At 37.4% G+C, this 13,983-nt stretch overlaps 2 protein-coding genes across 2 annotated transcripts; both read left to right on the forward strand.

Moving 5' to 3' along the window:
- On the forward strand, nt 1–2,027 carry LOC141907159 (major facilitator superfamily domain-containing protein 4A-like). The gene is made up of 3 exons (XM_074796732.1): nt 1–63; nt 530–821; nt 1,006–2,027. The coding sequence occupies exons 1-3, from the start codon at nt 1–3 to the stop codon at nt 2,025–2,027; spliced, it is 1,377 nt and encodes a 458-aa protein (XP_074652833.1).
- A 378-nt stretch (nt 2,028–2,405) lies between these two features.
- LOC141907088 (uncharacterized) lies at nt 2,406–12,377 on the forward strand. Its single transcript, XM_074796659.1, has 2 exons — nt 2,406–2,596; nt 10,993–12,377. The coding sequence occupies exon 2, from the start codon at nt 11,001–11,003 to the stop codon at nt 11,781–11,783; it is 783 nt and encodes a 260-aa protein (XP_074652760.1). The 5' UTR covers nt 2,406–2,596; nt 10,993–11,000; the 3' UTR covers nt 11,784–12,377.
- The last annotated feature ends 1,606 nt before the right edge of the window (nt 12,378–13,983 follow it).

Here is a 13,983-nt window from a genome sequence, read left to right on the forward strand (position 1 = left end):
ATGCTGTGTAACTGTCCGAGAGTGATCGCTGCCTTTTCATTGTCGATGACGTGTTTCAGTACGGTAGGAAAATACCAGATTTTACACATTTTTATCCAAATTAATAATTATTATAAGTTGTAATGATAGAAAAAAGTTGACGAACGTTGAATTAATATCAAATTGATTTTTAAGTCAGGAAATATTTCGTGTACAATAGACTACACGTTAGTCGTAATCCATTTGTCGGTACCACTCTCAAATCGGAGGTAAATTTACTGAAATTCATTTGAAAAACCCTTCATTTTTCTTTATTCTCAAATTAGATGTAGCTAATTAGCAAAATATTTACAGCTGTCCCAACGCTACCGAGTAACATAGTTAATCATAAACTTTACGGGTGGATTTAGAGGGGGCTCATGGAGCCTGGATCCCTCAATTCTTTGCCAAGATAACATGCTCAGTAAATGGTCAATACTTTCACAATCTTCTTGGGGAGCTACTGAAGATTAGGAGTATTCGAATTGACATGGAAGTGGTTTAATTTCAGACGGCCTTGTTTTATCTGATTGGTACTTGTGTCTACGATATTCTGCTACAAAACAACGCATCGCAGTCGCAGGAATGGATAGTGTTTCTCTCGCAAGGAATCGGTGTCGGAATGTCGGCAGTATTTTGTCTGCTTATAGTCTGGTTGACAGAACAGTTCCTTCTTATGACGCTCTGCGCAATTCTCGTTTTAAACGGAGTGGCGACGATCGTCTGTGGCGTCAGTACGAATTTCATTCTGACCAATGTCTGGTTAGCGATAGGTGGCGTAGCGGTCGGATCGGCACAGCTAGGTACCTTTATCTATAATCAAATTAAACGCATATTTTGTGAGACAACTTTAATTTACAACTGTGGAACTGGATCCTGAGTTCACAGAGTTAATTGTAACACACAACTGTGGAACTGGATCTCCTTGTGTTCAGAATTAACTTACAAACTGGATCCTGACTATTGCCTGGTTTATTATCGTTTCAGTAAATACGTTGGTTTGTGTCAGCATCTACGAGGAAAAAAGTGCACCGATGTTGCAGTTAATGAACCTAGCGACATGTGTCGCCTGTATCGGGGGACCCGCGTTTATTGCGCCGTTTCTGTCTCCAGTCGCTTACGAAATCGTCAAAGATCGCAATAATATCGAAAACTCCACGCAAAAATCTAATTCTAGTCTAAAAACCATCAATTCATCGATGTCAATCAGCGACGACGTCGATAATAATTTCACGGTCAGTAATCCAACAGTCACTAACTATATCTACCCGTTTTCGCTCTTTGCCGCCTGTTCGTTTCTCGGAGCCGTTGGGTTTCTGATCCTATCTATTTGGGAACGACGAACCGACGAGAATATATTCGACGTTGACGCCGAAAAAGTGGAAACTCGACTGATACCCGAAACGAAACGTCGACAGAAGAAACCGAACGCCCGAATTTTGACTTTGATTTTATCGGGTTGTATGCAGTTTAACATCGGTGGAATTCAGAACGTTCTCGGTAATTTATTGACAACATACGTCGTGAATTTCGGGCACGATATAAACACGAAGGAAGCCGCTCATCTCGGCACCTTGGTGCAATTGATGTTGATGTTGGCTCGATTTCTGAGCGTCCCGATTAGTTACAGATTCGGATCCTCGCCGCCGTTAGGTATCGGGATAGTATTATATCTGATCAGTAGTTTACTGCTATCGTGCGACACGACCAAGACGCAGTTACTGTACGCGGCCTTCCTCGGTCAAGGGTTCGGATCCGGTCCTATATTACCGGCAGTATTAGGCTGGTTACCGGAGAAATATGAGATATCGAAATGGATTCACACGCTGACGATTCTCCCAGTCCTTGCGGGGCATTTCGCTATGGGTCCTTTAACAGCTAAATGCATGCAGACGTTCGGTCGCTGGTCGCTAATGGTGATTTCTACGATACATGGGTTTTTATTGGTTGTCTGTTTTATCGTAATGAATCGGCTGTTGAGAAAAGATCGTGAAAAATCAGATTCATAAATCAATTCCAAACAAATTGGATATAGGTGGAAATAAAAAAATTGGGAAACTTATTTTTAACTTTAAGCTTTTTAACTTAGGAAGATAAGATATGATTATGAATTTTTAGGGCCTTGCAAATAATAGAACTATTATCAAGGGCGCTCTCCAGAAACAGGGGAAGACTTGAACAGAACTGAGCTGTCCATCTGAGCGTTCTACACAATAGAAACAATAGAAAAAAGACGACTGTCCGACATCGCGTGGATTCATCAGGTTCGAATCCCAAGAAACAGAGCGCGCGCGTCAGTGATAAAAATGCCATATCATCCCGATAGACGACGCTGTGAGATTTGCGCCGACGGTATGATGACGTATCAGGCAGCGAGTCATATCATTGGTCGATGTCAGAGCCCGTTATATCATTAGCATTTCAGGAAACAGTTCTTCCAGGATTTCATTTCTAAAAGCATGAAAAGAAGTAATACTTAAGATAATTAGTTATTGAATACAGATAGATGTTGAAAAATCGAGATTCAGAAAGGATTAATTAGAAACGTTTATCATTCGTCGGATAAATACATAAAAAGGTAGGATATCGATTTCTGTTCACAGCCCAATAACTCGCTCCACGTCCAAACTATCATTTCATACCTGGAAATACTATTTGTTTTGAGTATGATTAGTAATCGATTAACCAGAATATTGCGATCAAGATTGTTAAAGTTAGATTTTCAAGTTTCACTAAGAATATTCGGAACATTGACTCTTTAATAAGGGCAATTTATATTAAACTAAATATTGAAACTTAATTCTAATTTACCCAACCAAATACAATGCCTATTTTGGTAATCTACTATTTTAGGTGATTCGAATCCTTTTTCTCCCACGCCCAAGACCCCTAAAAGTGCTTGATATTGACATGAAGATTGCGTTTCTAATGTCACTACTGTTTTGTGCACCTTATCAACATAAAATATGTCAACGCCCAAGACGGTTACTGGGGAAAATATCGAATTCTATCTAAAATACAAATAAACAATTATCAAAATAGAATAAACATGAAACTAAAAATCTAGTATCTTAAATCATTTCTTATATTCTCAAAGAAATTATGAAATACGAAACGTAGAGTGTTTGGTGACAACGGGTGGGTGTGTGTAGTTCTATAACAGTTGAAATGGAGGCGAACAAAATGGCGGCTGTCCTCGGTATATGTATATGTATGTGTACTGTCTAGTTTACCGATCCTGAATCCGTTACTTTTTACAAATCGATGAAAATCTAATCATTCTCGGGAACCAATACAAATTCGCGAATTTGCGTTGGCGAAATTGTCTTTGTTAGAAAATTCAGTTTGTTTGAATAAGAAAGTATACTGAAATTGCCTATGGGTGTTATCGCGCTGGTTGTATGTGGAAACATACGGCAAAATGAGGGCATAATGATTGCAGTTTCGTGTGTAATTTTCTCGGCAATTTTCCTCAATTATCAGCGATGAAAATGAAATCGTTATCCATTCAACAATTCGCGACTAACTTCACGCGGTGTCCAGAACTATGATATATACTGCAGGGTAATATCGATTTGTTCGCATAAATTATTCAAATATTTCGAATTTGTGCATCTGAAAATTTGCCATATAACATAAAACGGTGTCCGGTTGTAGTTGGTGTGAGAATGGACAACACCGAATGTTTAATAAGTAAATACTGTAACAGGCTGCAAATGTACTACTCATCATAAAGGCTAGTTCTAAATAGAAATCAGTTTTACTTTCATTCAGTGCGTTTGAAATAATCGTCTTTCAGTAACAAAATCCAAATTCAGTTAATACGTTAATCCAAAATCCAAAAACTTCAATAAAAAAACTCCATAAAATACTCCATAGATCGCTATATCCTTCATTTTGTAAGGCAAGCCACATCTTCAAACAATTCAAATAGTTTGTTTATTATGTATTTTCTACGTCTGTGCCCATTTACGGAGTAATAAACTAAACCGAAAACTAAACTGAAACTAATCTTCTCTATGCGGAAACGATGTATGTGTCGTTGAAAAAATAAGGTCTACAAAACTAATTTAACCTAAAGAATCAGATTTAGATCACAATATCCGTGATAAAACTAATTGATAGCTAAAACGTTTATCCAAAAAAAATGGCCGAAGAAGGGTGATAGTAACCACCCGAATTAATTTTTGTAGATAAACTTTTAAGCTATTGATTGTGGGATTCGAATTTAAGGTTTAGAGAGATTACGGGTAGAGCCTTCGTTCTAGTTGGTTACAAATCAATAGGACACTTAATCGTATCTAAGATGGTTTAATGCGTTTTTGACATATCTGACATTTCTAAAGATTTGCGATGATAATGGGGACAATGCAGAACAGAAAAGGACGAAAAATTCTACGGTAAAAATGCGATTAGCAAAACGATTCGCTATGTATTTCACAGTAATTCTGATGCTGTGTGACGTTAGTTTCTGGTCGAGTACCTGGCGCTGCGCCTGACAGTAATAAAATCACTCTCATTCGCAAACATGATCACGTCATTAATTAAATGTTTGCCTTCGTTTCGAATCGGCCGCGGAGCGATTGTCATCTGACTCATTCTTACCTTCGAGCGACCGTGGAGTAATAATCATCTGTCAAATGATCGGGAAACTGAATTCACAGAGGCAAACTCGCCGCTCCAAATATCCATTGTCAGGTTTCAGGTTTTAATTCAGATTAGAAAAAGAAACATTCATATTTTACGGTTTATAATCATTAGACCTAGAATTGATTTTCAAATATTCTATAATCTTTGGAATGAACTGAAACCGCGGTTGTAGACATTGAGCAGATTCTGGAATATCACGATATCTTCGCGAAAACGAAACATAAATACTTAAGAATGGACTGAGATAATTTGATTGAATTGAGAATTGAATAAAGGGAACTACGCAAATATTTCTATATTTTGAGTTAGTTTATTTCAGTACAAGTTGACTGAAAATAAGCTATTCCAAAATCCCATCGAATCTCCATTAAATATCGAAACTGTGGGATTCTTGCTTCCTTTTCTGAGCGGCATTTTTGACGTCATACAATTGCAAAAATAACCCACGGATCTGTAGTGATAATGCACGTGAACTCATTAGGCAAATATCTCACTAATCACATCTGTAAATAGGCTTAACTTTTATTGATGGACGAGTTTGACTTGATGACGTATTGTCTCCTGACCATCGATACCTTCTGAACGGAGTCGTTGACATGGAAACCCCGGCGTCGTCTGACAGATTACAGCGCGACCGAGCGAGCGAGACCCAGTGACTGGTCGGAACTCTGAGTAAACGAGCCCCAGGGATCAATTCAAGTGCAGCCGTAAAACGGAAACTAGAAATCTCATTAGTAAGATATCTCGTAGTGACAGGCGACAAGGGACTCGGTGACAAACGATACTTGATTGATTTATATCGTGTGCCGCAGTATTAATGAGATGGCATTTTGTGTGTCAAATACAATACTACTGCTCTGAAATCCTTCCAGAAGTTAATAGATTGATCTGTCCATTCCATAGATCCTGTTATACCTTCAGCGTCTCGATAAAAGTTAATATATGATACTTGTAGTATCGACATTGACTGCGCATTAGAAGAATCGTAATATTGAAATTCAGTGCACGAGAATGATACGTATAGACTATTATTTCGCCCCCCTCGGGTAATGTAATGGAAGTAACACCTTTCTTATCCATATTTTGAAAGAAAGCTCTAAAAACTCGAGAAAACTACATGATCTAAACATGTGAAACCCTAGATTCGACGATTATCTTTTATAAAAGATGAAATAACATATTGAAATCGGCTGAGTCTGTGCAAGTTCGAGTTGAACTACGCCTTGTTTAAAAACTATATGCATTGTTTTAGGGCTGATTGACTTGAGAAAAAAACATTTACAATAAAATATGAATCTGAAATCATGGAACGATTCCGTAATGAGAATAAATGAGACACTATTCGGGAATCGATGTGGTTTGTTGTGCCGAAGCTCAGCTCCTCGGCGTAAATTGGAAAAATCGCCAAGTAGAAATCGATCCCGGCGATAAGAGACTCTTAACAGCTGTTAGTAATCGCGGCGAAATATTAAATGGTTCATCACGCCTCACTTGCCAGCCACTGGAACGAGATGAATTGATAACAATTGTATATGCACTAATGTAAAATCCCATAAATAAAGTGTCCGAAAGTTTCAGTGAGCTAGTGTAGTTTATTCGACGTTTCAGTGAGCTAGTGTAGTTTATTCTACGTTTCAGTGAGCTAGTGTAGTTTATTCGACGTTTCAGTGAGCTAGTGTAGTTTATTCGACGTTTCAGTGAGCTAGTGTAGTTTATTCGACGTTTCAGTGAGCTAGTGTAGTTTATTCGACGTTTCGACCATTACGATATAGCTGTTAGCTCGGGAGAAATTCTGGACTCTTTTCAATCGTATCGTGCTGTCTAATATCATCGTTTCAATGATGGCGTCTCATCAATGGTTATGACATGCATTTAGATGACTTCCGATGATTTTCTACAGTCGTAATTTCTATTCTTTCAAATGATCAGTAAAATGAGACGTATGAGTCAGCGAAAAAATACTCATAGCAGAAAATCCTGACAAGTGAATATTACGTCTCGAAGTTGTGGTATTTCTTTGGGCTGTAAAAGAAAGCGTTTTCCTGATATTACTTCAATTACAAATATTTTGATTAGCGTGGAAACTAAAAACCGTCTATTGTGTAATAAATAAATCACTTAATTTCCTTTTAGATTTAACATTTAACGCTTTGACTGTACGCGGAAATAACCAACTGATTTATGGAGCATTAAGTTTCATATCAACATTTTTATTGAATCTATACATATTAATGCATAATATCAATGTTAGCGATTTTCTATCCAGATGTAATAGTTTGTATATAATACACGATGTTGAATGGCCCAGGTTTCACACACTTTTTCAAAAACTGTATAAAGTAATATGGGAAATTTAACTAAAGCTTTTATTACGAAATGTCACAGCATAATGGTGGTAAACAAATGCTGAAATAAAGATAAAGATTTCTAGGACCCGGATCCACAGTCGAGGGGACTAAAATAAGACCAGACACACAAGCTTATACTTCTATTCTGTGAAATTCTTTATAAATCAAGATCCATTTTGACAAGATTCAAACACATTTTCGTACTGAATTGTACGTTTCAGCTAAAAACTAATTAACCAGTGTTTTTATTGTGGGTTTTGACATTCTTGATTATATCTATTTGAACAGCAATTAACTTGTTCTCTGAGAACTGAACTGTTATCAGATGAAACTCGTGTTTGTAACGACTCTAGTTGAGCTGAGAACAACAAGAGGTGTTGTCTGTTTAGCAATAAACACCATCTGAACGGGTAAAACAATACATTTCACTACCACTGGTGTTTAACAGGACAGTTCTAATTAGAGTCGGTGCTAATTAGCTTCGATTAGCTCATTAATTAATTGAACAGTGAAGTATTTGTGACATTGGGTATAAAAACTAAGGCAAAATCCAATTATGTGTTGTATATTTAGCAATAAAATAGTAATATTTCGCTGCCAATGGTGTTAAACACGACAGTTCAAACTAAAATCAGTGATAATTATCTTCAATTAGTTCGTTATTCAATCGAACATTGTAGTAATCGGGATATTGGGTATAAAAACCAAGGTTCTAGGAGTCTGGATCATTCTCTCACGATCGCGGACGGAAACTGTTTCTCGAGAACAACAGATAAAAACAGTAGATATCGACATCACACAAAAAAACAGCAACGTTCAAGATGAATAAAGATTTGAACATGAATCTCACGACGGCAAATCGTAAGTTATTGCGTTATCGGAACATAGAACATTGAGAATTAGGATGATTTAGGAATACGTATTAACGTTAATCAGACGAAGATCTCAGGTAGAGAGTTCAAGTATCCGAATAACCATAAAAGCGATTACAATAAGAGCCTCATTTTCTAACAGTTTATTACATTTCGTGTTAATAAACTGCTTTTCCTCATTAGAAAATTAGGTTTTTATTGTTATCACTTTTCTGGTTATTCGAATTATCAGAAGAAAACTATTTTATTTAAATATCGTTCAATCACTTAAGTTACGACAGTAAGAATATTTCATTTCGTGTTCATTTCATCGTCTTTATTTCTGAATGAATTACAATTAAACATTACGAGAATAAATAAACTAGGAGAGTGTTACATTATTTATCATTACATGTAATATATAATTCTAATACAACAACAAGGATACCTAGGGACTAGACATTCGTTCGATGAAATCCTCTCTAAAGAATTTTCAGAGTTTCTATTCAGTTAAATTCTTATACAAAATCTAACGCCTCCTTGCGATTATTTAGATTGTTTGCTAAAAACCATCCCACAGTTATTTAGGGGCAAATAACTGTCACATCAACATGAAACACCCCACCCAATAACCGTGATGTATCCTCCAAAAAACTAACAACCAATTGATAAAGTTATCTAGATACTTTAAATCTTAATGTTGGAGAATTGAAATAACTCTGGTACATAAAGATGTAAACTGCCAGCGCAGCAGTAGCAGCAGCAGCAACGGGAGAGTGGAGAGTTCTCGTCAGTGATGAGAACTTGTTTGCTGATAATCAGGTATGAATAAATATACAGGTGCAGTAAAGATCGGCACCTGCATCCCGTCTGAAACCGCGATATCTTCATTTCTCTTCAACCTAGCTGATCTCTCGTTTAACTCTCTCCGATCTTACAAAACTCTATCATTCAGGATTTACTGAACTACAGATATTAAGATACATTCATTCGCAATATTAGCAGCTTGCGCAACATTGATAAGAACGTTTTGTACTAAAAGCTAAAAGGATTGCGGAGTCTTTTTAAAACAGTTTGTCATCTGCAGTTGGTGCAGTGAATAAGATTTTCACTAGAACTTTTAAGCATTTTGAAAATAGAAAGGTTATTGATTATCAGAGGAACCTCGCTATAACTACCTGAGATTGGGCGATCTAACAGTCATAATAAGACTAGAATTACATCCCAAATTGAAAAGAGATTTTCTGGTGCCCTGATGTTCGTTGAGGCGAGGTTTCACTTTAAACTGTATTGTAATTGTCATATTGATAGTACACGCGCTGGTACTGACTGACTAGTTGTAATGGATAGGCTGCACACATGGCGTGTGCGCAGATTTCCACCACGTTATTGCGAAAAGCGAAAGTTGATCAGTTGACTATTTTAGGTGTCAGATTTATCAACACTAGAGATACGAACTGTAGTACGTGGTGTCAGGTTGTCAGGTTGCGTGCACCAGCTGACAGAATCACATAATACATGCCTCTGATTCTATATCCAAACTTTTAAATGTGACGAGCGCATTTTTACTTTCAGTATATGATGATTTAGTATATGTTTATAGATAAATCACAATGATCTGATTTATTCTACGAAAAATTGCGGCAATGCCTCTAGCCATGCTAGACGTAGGTTATTTGAAAACACGATATTTTCATCGTAACCAATCGCTCTAAAATAGGTTAAAAAGGCAGCACGTGCTAAAAGTAAATGTGAACATTCTAAAAAGTCACCCACGTGATAATTGACAATTGAAACTGGTAAGAGTTAACTATTAGTTTACTGACATTGTTAGACAGTCGGAACTGTTCAGGAAAATTCGTCATGGTGCATGGGATAAATAATATAGGGACATTTGAAATTGTATGAACGGTAGACTTTCGAAACGGTTTAGAAGAATGGCTTATAGACTTTTAGGCCTTAATCTTAGAATTTTCAGATTTTTAAGCGTTGCCCTAATTTTTAGATTTTTAAGCGTTGCCCTAAAATCGCTACAGGAACATCTGATATACAGGGATATTTTCACAGGACTCTCAGTTCAACAGTTCTCGATCGTAGGAGCAGTTGATTTTCAATGTTCGAATCCGTGAGTGAAATATCAACCGAGAACTGTAGACGATACACGAATAGCTGCCACATACACAGATGTTTTAAACCCCAGATGTTTCAGATACATTGTGCCGATTGTTATAACACTGAAATCTCCCAAAGCGTAGAACGACGTATGACTAATATTAAATAATAGGACTAATTAACAATATAAAACATATGCCGGCAAAATCGGTTTTCATAATTGGATTGATGTATGATTCTACAGCTCGAGTCATCAGTAAATACTGCAGCGATATATCATTCAATTATATTGCTATAAGGGAAGTAAAACATAATGCGGGTTAAGGGAAGTAAAACATAATGCGGATAATAAGATAAAATCCCACTATTTACAGATTAAAAGAATTTAAAAACCAGAATTTATTTATTTATTTTAGGTGTCACCTGACGATGATCTCTAGGGTGAGATCGAAACGTCGTGGCTTTTAAATATTTTAGATTTAATAAATAAATTCTGGTTTTTAAATTCTTTTAATCTGTAAATAGTGGGATTTTATCTTATTATCCGTTCACCACGTTTGAGTGTGGTCATCGTTCTATAATGCGGGTTGTTCGTCGAGGATACGTTGAATAGAACGGGGCCGCTGCCACACTTATAGTAGGGTAACATTCGGGTCTAAAGTCATATCATTGGAAATAAACTAATTTAGAATCTAAAGCGAACAATGGAAACCCGGTGAAATTAATTTTGAAAATTAATTTTTTTAAGTTGTTACTTCGCGTAGTGCGCCTCGATTGTTTGTCGAAGGGCGGCCATGCGCCATGACCAGGTACTCATGCGCCATCTAGTGGAACGCGATTATATTCGCTAGGGCATTTCGAGTCGAAGGACTCGCGCTGGATAGATTTTAATCAAATTTGAGAAGAAAACCGGGCGTTGTTGTCCGAATGCACACTAGCGATACCTGGTGGATCATCACTTGCCACAGTCGAATGTTAAGAGTCCTAAGTGTTTTTAATTTTGTATTTTACAGAGAGAAAGATGCCGATCGGAAACAACATCGTCGATATCGAGGAGTTGATGAAGAACTGGGCGAAAAAATGGTTCGACAAGAACGAGCGCCACCAGGTGGAGAAAAAATACGGCAAAATACCCTTCGATAAAATGAACATCGCGATCAATCAATCGAAATTCAGTATCGAGCACGAAACGCCGCTGTACGAAAAAGAGACGGCGTTAGGGTCGTTCGCGCCACGTACGCACGTTCTCTTTAAATCAACATTCTCGAATACGACCTCTCAAGCGCAGACGTTCAATATGCATACGGAACGACGTACGATTTCCAGCGTTAACGTTAACGTTACGGAAGGATTTTGTTTCGGGCAAGAGTTCAGTTTGACGGTCGGTCTTCCGCAGATCGACGCCGTCGAGGCGAGTATCGGACTCTACCGCGAGGTGAATTTCGAGAAAAGCGCCAACGTCAATAAGGAACAGGAAGTGACGTGGGCGGTCGACTCTCAGATCGTCGTACCCGCACAGACGACCTCTGTAGCCGAACTGGCGATCAAAGAAGACGAATACAACAGCAAGTTCAACGTGAAGAGCTTCTTCCGCGGCAAATTCTACGTGGACTTTATCAAGGATAATGTCGAATTGGCTCGCGCTGTCGGGAGTAATTTGAAAGAGATTTTTACCAGCGATGACGGGTTCAAGGTCGATACTGAAACGGGGGATGTTTATTTCGAAACGCACGGTGTTTGCACGTGTAGATTCGGAATCGATCAAGAAGTGAAAATAACCGAAACGAAGAATAAAGTCGATTGAAGATAAAACGGACTAAAATAGAAAAAATCGACTTGATTTTATTGTGATAATTCAATGTTCATCGTTTATAAACCATAGCATATATATTTTATTGCAAATTAATCTTTTTGGAACTAAGATAAATGACGACTGTAAAACATATCGTGATGAAAGAATCTTCATTTGAGATTCTTGTGAGAACAAATATCAAAATCAAAAGTTTCTCGATTTCATTCTAATAAGAGTTTATGAATTGTTGATTGCTTAAAAGATACATATATTATTCAGAATATACTTTAGCGAAACGATGTTAAACATGAAATGAAAGATAACGATATACAAACAAGACTGAAAATATATGACAAATACTCTATATACAGATTCAAGATTACTTTTAGTTCTTATTGTTAGTTGTCTCTCATCCTGTTTGGATATTACAAGTTGCACATTCGTGGCTGAAAATGAGCTTTAAATTGGTCGCAATTTGTACGATTGGCCATGGAACCAAAACTAGGTTAAAACTGGCCTAGAATCCCAAGTCATCAGTCATTATCGGGCCAATTACACAGTTGTGACAAGACTAGTCCTAAGTTGTTATGTTCGCTATAGAAGTAAGATGGTCTGCAATTGGTCTTACATCCAAGTCATGTCTGTGCAAATGGACCAAGGCCTCGTGCAGTACTATTCCACAGCTGTGTAGATTTATAATAGGAAAATGAGCAATTTTCGTTCCGTAGTCGCAGTTGCCGAACAAAAAAAACTAGAAGATAGTAGCGGTGATAGAACAATTTATTCTAATTTCCTCCAATATTTATTTCGATCAAAGATGTTTATATAATACAGTTTAATGCACAGCAACAGAAACAAAGTAAGGAATCTGTAAAAATGCAGTCCAATAATGTAAGCGACACATTTACCACAATAACAAGGCAGCCTTCTCTAAGCTGGTGTCAGGGTGTCAGGAAGAGATACCCAATCCGCTGGAACTATAGATTCAGTGTATTCATGTACCTGGGTTTATATTTACCGGCTTCGATTATAGGTATAATGCTCAATATTTTCACGATATTCGTTCTCAGAAAATTGAAAGGCGAATCTTATTTTCTCGTCAAACTTCTCGCGTTCAACGATCTTTTGTTTATGATGGCGGCTTTCGTTCTGTATCCGCTGAGAACTGCCTATATTTACACCGTGTTAGGGGATATTTTGTTCAGAATCGATGACTGGCATTTTGGCGCTGTTTTCATCACGGTAGCCATGCCGTTTTTCTTTATATTTCAAATGACACGTAACTGGTGCACAGTTATTCTAAGTCTGGAAAGGTTGATCGTAGTTCTATTTCCAATAGCTTCACGTAAAATACCGAAAAAACTGTTGTCAACAGTTGCCTTCTCTGTAGTTTCACTTCTTGCATTTTGTGGATTTTTCATTCACTTTATTCCTATAAAGATTATTGGTAAACTGGGCTGCCCGGATACATGGCCTTACATCACAATGCTCAAGACTTGGGTGTCGTATTTGCCATGGCAAATCCAACAAATATGGCGTTATATATTTGCCGACATTTACCTGTACATGTATGGAACCGTTCTAATCCCTATTTGTAGCTTAGTTCTCATTAATTCAATCCTCATTTCTTCGGTGTTAATTCGTAAAATCACCCGACGTTCAGATTTTTTTCAGACCGATCCCTCGTCGAACAAGGAACTGAAAGTTTTAAAAATGGTTCTTACAGTTGTAGCAGTGTACATCATCTGCGAGGGTTTCGGTTTCGTCGATCGTATGTCGTATAAACGTTTCTTCAAAATCTACATCGACCCTCTGGTTCTGCGTAAAATTTCCCTGGCATTTTCTATCATCGATTCGTCGGTAAATTTTTTCATATATTGTTTGACTAACGACAAATTCAAGAAAGTAGCGATGATAATCACGTTGAAAAATCGAAAATATTTCATTTCAAAATAATATACCGGTATCAGAACTCTGTGAGTTTCTCCGGGTCCCTAGCCCTGGGGTTGATGCTCGATATCGATGTTTCCCAGGAAGAGAGCGTAAATAGATTAGTTCATGGATTCGCTGTCAGGGGCAGCACATGACGGTCGATAATATCTTACACGGCGGCGCGACATTTCCTAATACCCCGATTTTAAAACAAAAACAAACCAATTAAATATTCATCTTGTTTGTTTTTTGTTTTATTATTTTCGTTTGATATGAGTTA

This window comes from Tubulanus polymorphus, chromosome 6, assembly GCF_964204645.1.
Source record: "Tubulanus polymorphus chromosome 6, tnTubPoly1.2, whole genome shotgun sequence".
Taxonomy (NCBI): domain Eukaryota; kingdom Metazoa; phylum Nemertea; class Palaeonemertea; order Tubulaniformes; family Tubulanidae; genus Tubulanus; species Tubulanus polymorphus.